At 44.4% G+C, this 7,514-nt stretch overlaps 1 protein-coding gene across 1 annotated transcript; it reads left to right on the top strand.

The window, feature by feature from the left end:
* Nucleotides 1-40: 40 nt before the first annotated feature.
* Nucleotides 41-3,537, top strand: Mlc1 (Myosin light chain alkali). Its single transcript, XM_070669992.1, has 6 exons — nucleotides 41-96; nucleotides 280-307; nucleotides 1,231-1,539; nucleotides 1,708-1,794; nucleotides 2,142-2,209; nucleotides 3,063-3,537. The coding sequence occupies exons 1-5, from the start codon at nucleotides 94-96 to the stop codon at nucleotides 2,171-2,173; spliced, it is 459 nt and encodes a 152-aa protein (XP_070526093.1). The 5' UTR covers nucleotides 41-93; the 3' UTR covers nucleotides 2,174-2,209; nucleotides 3,063-3,537.
* Nucleotides 3,538-7,514: the final 3,977 nt, after the last annotated feature.

The following is a 7,514-nucleotide window of genomic DNA, read 5'->3' as shown; positions in this document are numbered from 1 at the left end:
ACAAAAATAAAATGAGTAATTTTGGTAGCACCGGGTACCACTTCTGGTCCACGCTTCGTTCAGTCAGCATCCACTGCTACCAGACAACCGACAATGGTGAGTCTCGAATATTCAGTCTTTCTTTTCTGGTACTTAAAAAACGTTCTGATTGTTTTCTATGTACGACGTAACATTTAATAATTGCAATCGAGTAATTTTTATAAATTAATTAAGCTAATTAACGTTGAAATATTTTCAATTAAAATTCAGTATAACGAGAAAGATTCTTTATTATTTCAGGCAGATCTCGGCAGTAAAGATGTTGAAAGTGAGTAAACTTCAAACCGTTCTGTTATATTCCGACGCGTAAATGATTAACGAAAATTAATCAACTCGCAATTAGTGTAACTATGAGTGACTTTTACGTATAACTTTGTAGACGTGGGTCACGCGGCTAGAAAGTGACGAAAGTTTCAATAGGGAAATGCAAAACTTATCATTAATTCGGTGGTAATGAAAATCGACGGGAAAATTCGTGTTAAATTAAAGTACATTATTTACCAGTGATTAATATTAATATTAAAACATTATGTTATATATTTCTATTTAAATTTTAATTATTTACAACGTCTGCCGATGAATAATCTTTATTAAACATAATTAATTTTTTAATAATTATTAAATTTAAATTTTGCAAAGTATTGAGAGAACTTCAAGTCTATATTTTTTGGCATTAATTACTTTTTAATATAAATATATATATTTTTTAATTAAATCAAATAAATTAGAAGTCGCGAATTTTTTCATGCCGTTTGTAATTTATCCGTACTGCGTGCTATTTTGACGTTACGTAATGACCAGGCGGGTAGGTGGACCGCTGCCGTTTCGCAGCGTGTCAAAAATAGGTTCGTAGGCTGTTCTTATATGGTTCGGCGGGGGGTAATCTGACCCACAGCTTCCACCGCTAGCTTCTTCAATCAGCGGTGAGGCTCACTGCTTCTCCCAAAATAGAAGAATATTTTTGAAGGAAGGTACGCACGCGGTACTTTGCGTCCCAACTGATATTAACCCAGATTTCGCATCTCGTTTATTTAAAAATGAGACTAATTGTACGCGGTCGACGATAGCAAGGGGCGGCTTAATCCCAGAGTGATATTATTATCGAGAACATTAGGCCGTTGGCAAAAAATAATTCCTCGGCTATTGACGCTGGAAAAGTGCGCCAGATGAAATATTCTTTTTGTTAAATAGGGGCGGAATTTGCCTTCTCCATTTATGACGATGACGGCACCAACGTCATCGACGCGGTTAATCTTGGCGACGTCCTTCGCGCGTTGAACTTGAATCCCACAAATGCGACCATCGAGAAACTGGGCGGCACGAAGAAGAAGGGCGAGAAGAAGATGAAACTGGATGAATTCTTGCCTATCTTCAGCCAGTGCAAAAAGGACAAGGAGCAAGGGTGCTACGAAGACTTCCTCGAGTGTTTGAAGCTGTACGACAAGCAGGAAAACGGAACGATGCTCGGCGCGGAATTGTCCCACACACTTCTGTCTCTTGGTATGATTAATTTTTTAATTAACAATTCGAAGCAGGTAGAAAAAAGAAAAGAAAAACATTCTTTTACGGCTACTATATTTTATTTAATAATTTGTATTACATAGTACAATTTTCTGATGTGTAATTTTTAATTAATGTAATTGTATGTATATTTAAATCGCTGTGTAGGTGAACGTCTTACCGATGTGGAATGCGACACGGTTTTAAAGGACTGCATGGACCCAGAAGACGAAGACGGTTTCATCCCTTACGCCCGTAAGTATCGGCCTCTTTTTTTTTGGCTCGGTACCGTGAATGCATTGCCCCTTCATCCCCCCGAGATAGAAGAAAAGAGTGTCAGATCGCCTGTATCATATTGATTGCATTAGTACATATTAGTTAGAAAAAAAAAGAAAAAAAAAACTATTGATGCCCTTATCTATTTTTAAGGTCCTTAAATCTGTTTCGTTAGAACTAGAACGTCCCTCTGTATATACAAACTGTACAATTAACAAGCCCTCCGGTTCGTGATACGGCCCTCCGGTAGCGTGAGGAGACTCCCCCGGATTAAATTAGTTTCCCTCTCCGTCGTTTGACACTTCCGCATTTTTGTGTTTTCACAGCCTTCTTGAAGAAGATGATGGTGCTGTTGTAAGCGGTCGAGGTGTTATCGAAACGTTGATCATCCATCGTGAGTACACCCTGTAGCACGATTCCGCGATTGTCCGTCATTTCTCTGCCTCTCATTCACCTATCTGTCAATCTGTCTATTTATCTGCCTTTCTGTTTCTTGGTCTTTCGACATATTTCTATTCTATTAACATTGTCTGGTCCACGGTCTCACGCTGAGCGTATTCCAGAATTTATAGGACGCCACGTTGCAGCTCAACAGGGATGCTGGAAATCGATAACCCGCTTCTCGCGCAGAAAACACGCACGAAGGTTTTGCTCGCGCGCGGGGTCGACGACCCGACGGGATCGCCGAAGCAAATTACAGAAAACAAAATAAATCGAGAAAAATTAATCGCTCGTTAAATAATGACACGGAAATTTTCAATAAATACGGATTTTTATTAAACGTAAAACTTCCTCTTTATCCGCGACTTGTGTGAATAATGAAAAAAAAATTACATATGTTAATAAAAATAATTTTATTTACTTTTTACATTAATTACAATCGTACATGTAATTCCATTCTTTCGCGCATACTTCTGTTACACAGACAACTTTGATACTCTCGTACTTATCTGCTACGCGAATTATTAATGCTTCCTGTACGTTACGTTATTTATTTATCGCTTTCACGTACTTGTCGCTTTGCTGCTGACAAATAAACTCCGCGTGGCAGTAATAAATAAAATCAAGCACTGACTGCTGTGCCGATTAGATTAAGATTAAGTATTTTCAGCTTCACGCACAAACTAATTCTTTACTTCCGCCTTGGAGTTATCTCGTCTTCGTGAACAATTGCTTATTCATTCGTCAATGTTTCGCGATTTTGTCTGCGCGAAAAGGTGTATTGATCAATCTGATTTCGTTCGCAGCGTTCCTTCGTCGGCTGTGCGAGAGAGCGGCAGCAAGCGAAGATTAGTTAAAACGGCTGTTGACATCGATGCCCTGACCTCCACGTCGACGACGGACAACATTCGTCATACTCGCTCGTCACATTCGCCACTTCTCATCTTCCTCCTCCCCCGCCGGATCACGCAAGGATACGTTTGACAATACGCACCGCGACGCAATCCTGAAACCAGCCAGGTCCCAAGCAGCACTTGACTAAACTGAAAACAAGAAAGAAGGAAGGCCCATCAAGCACCGAAAGAACTTCACCTTTAAACGCACGACATAATTATTATTTAATTCGGTTTCACGGCGTCTTTAAATTTTATAGGAAATACAGAAGGTTATCTTTATATAGCAGCATTGTACAAAGTCAGATGAAATGGTCGATATTAATTTACTTCTTATTGTTACTGTAATAAATTATTCCTCTCGAGCCAACGGAGAGGGTTAAAAGTTTTCCACCTTATTATTTTTAAAATATTCTATTTGACATATATATATATATATACACATTAATATTTATATTTATAAATCTCAGGCGATTAATTTATTGAATTTATTCGCATTTTGTTTGTATATTGTGAAATCCTCAAGCTATTTACCGACACGAAAGAATTGTCTTAACTTAAACGATGTGACAAAATGCGAACAGATGCTTTGTTACTGGCGCATATAAGTTTGGCTATTTTTATCTGACATTTTCTTGCTCTAGTTAAGCAATCGCGTGAGAAACATAGAACAACGAGGTACGTCGTTGCCGAAATCTATTTAAAAGCCGACACTTTTGTTGAATTTCCCGCATTGTAGAAAACGTGTAATAATGCAATCACCGCTCGTATCTTTTACCTCTAGACTTTAATCGCGCGTTATATGATAACGTTATTAATTACTCGAATAGAAATCCTCGTTCTTTTTACTCGAAACAACTTTGTAAAAGCGTTATATTATTGTTGAATGACTATTCAAGTACTTTAACTGCTTCGTGAAACGTATAATCGCTTTGAACCAAGTTCAAAGAACAAGTGTGAACAAGTGAAAACGGTGAGGTAACTCGCTTAAAGTCGCCAGCAGCCTAATTACCCTTAATTAACTCGCGCGGAAATTAAGAGTGCCATAAGGACGTTTTAACGTTTCGCGAACGCTTGTCGCAAAGCGTCCTACCAAAAGTAGTTTCGATTCTACTTGAGAAAATTGAATCAAGGCTTTTCGAAGCCGAGGAAGCGATTCTCCACCGATGATCTCGGACGGGCATGCATGCGAGATGCTTTCTCCAGTGTCCGAAAAGAAAAGCATCCGCGTCTAAGAGACAAGAGCTCGGACGAATAGATCGCGTTTTAAGCGGCGAAGTCGCGGATTTCAATCGCGCGTGATATTTTTGTTCTTGTTGTGTACGTTAAAAAGCAGGTATGGCATGGCAGGCATTTTTTGCGGGGACGGCGGCTGGCGTAGGTGAGTTCCCCCACTCCTCGGCCGGCGAGTCAGCGAGTAGTGGTGAGGCGCGCTTTTCTAGTCCCCCTCGGACCTCTGCGGCCGCTGTTACGTGGAACATCTACGCGCGCGCTTCGTGTGAGATTCGACCCACACCACGCCGAGATCACGTACGCTAGCCGCCTCGCGGCACCACGAACGCAATTCTCGACGGTGAAGTGTACCTGGGTGGCGCGATGACGGTACACGTTTCTCGTGGGTGCCGTGGGTGGATGGACAGACGCGTTCGTTCGCGCTCGGCGGGCTTCGCTTGCGGGGTACAGGGGCAAGGGGGCAGGCGGAGGGTACGACTCGGTCCCGGCGAGCCGGTGGTGGCGTGACGGTCTAGAGTCAGTCGGTTCAAACGCGTCGGTTCAATCGCCCGCCGCGTCTCCCGCGTCATCTCCCGCGCAGTGTCACCGACGACCACCTAGCTCGGGGCTTCGCTCACCTTGCTGCACGGCTCGTTCTCGCGTGTTATCGTGCGTGTACGGCGTGTCCGCGGGCATCACCCCGGTCCTCAACGCAGTGTGCGCGGGCGCGTGAAGTGGAGTGCGCTCGGCGCGGAGCTGGGTCGTGAGGCATCTTCGGAGTAGTCATCTCCCGGGACGACCACCGCCTAGATCACCGAGGATGACGGACGTCGGCAGACTGCAGCAGAGCGGAGCCGCGGCGCAGCAAACAGGTTAGTACCCGCGCGCGGATACCTCCTCCGCATCGATATTTATTTTCGCGATCAACCTTGAGGTGGACGTCGGTGGTCCAGCGGATCAGAGCGAGCTGCGCGCGCGCGCGCGGGTTCTCGCCATTTTCGCCATTTTGTCTTGACTAAAAAGAGAGAGAGTGAGCCCGTGCACTTGATCCCGTGGAAAAAGTCGTTGGACTTTTCCGTGTATCGTATTGTCCTCGCGTCGCAGATCTTCTCCCACGATCGTTAAAACGAACTACGCGTCTCGCGTAGCGGCCGTTCCCGATCCGTCCCGCGATATACACCGGGCGCGGCTCGCGAGAAACATAAGGAGCGATATCGAGGGCAGTCGCTGATAGACAGATGACTCGGTTTCACCCTCGTAGACCCCCGTGAAAACTGAGCCGGTTAAAATCTAGACAGGAAAACGTTGGGCGGGTTATCGAATTTCTTTCTGCTAATGGAATTTATCTTAAAGACGAAGGAGAAATAAAACATCTTTGGCAACTACCTTCATCTATGTATAAATCTACGTAGAAATCTGCCGAAAAAAGATATTTATTAAAGATTATTTAATTTCAATTAAACTGTAGATTAATATAATAAAATATCTTTACGAATTAATCAATCGGTCAATCAATTAATTAATTAATACATTCTTATTCACGCGGAACAAAGCGGAAAGAAGCGACACGGGAACACGTTCGTCGTGCACTTAACTGCACGAATTGCATAATATATTCGCAATACGTATACATTATATATGTCGTCGATCGTGCTTGTATCAATCGTAATCACTTCGCGATACAGATTCCCACTCGCGAGTCGCACGCGACCGTCACAACGGTACGTCACGTGGATGGAAAGTATCGCGTACGCGCTTCTGTCGGCGTTAATTATCGAAAAGATTCGAATGCACGGTCACACGGGAACCGGCAATAAGTAGATATCCTTACGACGCTTGTATAGATTTGTGAGAAAGACCGTACAGTGGCCTCAACGTACCGGGGGCATTATACCCGAAGCGATGAGAAAATCCACCGTGCTACACGGAAACCGTGCGGGAAAAAGATTTTTTTTCTTAACCCGCCACTTTAATTTCAGCCGCTGCGGTTTAAATAGTCTGGCAATTAATCTCGCGTTGCAGTTTGCCGGGAATCAGAACCGATCCGCGTTAAATAGACTCGCAAGGCTCTCGACGATGAGTATAACGATCGCGCGCGACCAGTCGCGAATTCATCGGCTTGTCGACGTGCGAATTTCGCCGCGATAAGCGAAATCGTGCAGGCTTTAACGCGAGAGTAGCTTCGCTTCCTCGCGACGAAAAAAAAAATTGTCTCGCGCGAATAGGATCGGTCATCACCAGCCGCCAATTAGAAAATTGATGAGCGACAACGAGCTAACGATGTTTCGTGGGCGGGTGTAATTGCCGGAATTGGTAGGACTCGCCTCCGATGGCATCGCACGATCCGTAGCTTTAAACGGAGCGTCGCGGTGTTCTGAAATGGAATGGCACTTTGGACAGGCATCCGTTTTGCGACTTCCGCACGTGATCGAGCCTCGAGGGGGAATTTCGTTATCCCGATCGTTACACGCCGCGGATATTATCAACGAGATTTATCAACCTAGGACTCTTCCAGGGTATCGCAATTTACGGCCGAGCTATAACTTTGTTTCAACGTTGAATGAATTTAGACGACGGCGCGTCGATAAGAGAGATATTAAAGAGATATCCGAGATAGAGATGCAATCGTTAGAATCGTTAGACAGGTATGATCGCGATACGGTCTCAATCCGCGTGGCGGACGTTGTTTATTCGGTTCGAACGGATCCTCCGCCGCTGGCCGTTACACTTGAGATTAATGGCTCGTAACCAGGCGACGAGACGCGACCGCGAGAACTCGCCGGAGTTACGTGAATACTTAACGTTACGCCAGCACGGGGCCAAGGTTCTGCTTGTTACCCACGTCCCGCTTCGGGCCCTAACGCACGGTCGTTATTGAAACACGCGTCGCACTATATTCGCGACTCCGCGGCGCTTGTTTACATCGGCGCTACGTGCGTAAAAAAAAAAAAAAAAATTGCGACTATTCTACCTGTGTCCGGTTAAATGTCAGGCGTGCAAATACCTGTTGCAAAAAGAAACGCCGAGATTATAGAGACCGAGTCTCATCGTTATTCGACCGGATACGGTTTCACGTTAGCCTCGCTGGAATAATGCGCTCCGCTAAAAGTGCGTCACTTCGACGCGCTCGTCTTTTGACCACGTCGCGGATAA

Source organism: Cardiocondyla obscurior, linkage group LG20, assembly GCF_019399895.1.
Source record: "Cardiocondyla obscurior isolate alpha-2009 linkage group LG20, Cobs3.1, whole genome shotgun sequence".
NCBI classification, from domain to species: Eukaryota; Metazoa; Arthropoda; class Insecta; order Hymenoptera; family Formicidae; genus Cardiocondyla; species Cardiocondyla obscurior.
The sequence above is the reverse complement of the archived record's forward strand: the minus strand, read 5'-3'. Positions and strand labels throughout refer to the sequence as shown.

Coding starts and splice junctions, on each gene's coding strand:
- Mlc1 (XM_070669992.1), top strand. Junction 308..1,230: donor CGGCAGTAAAGATGTTGAAA/GTGAGTAAACTT, acceptor TTTGTTAAATAG/GGGCGGAATTTGCCTTCTCC. Junction 1,795..2,141: donor CGGTTTCATCCCTTACGCCC/GTAAGTATCGGC, acceptor GTGTTTTCACAG/CCTTCTTGAAGAAGATGATG.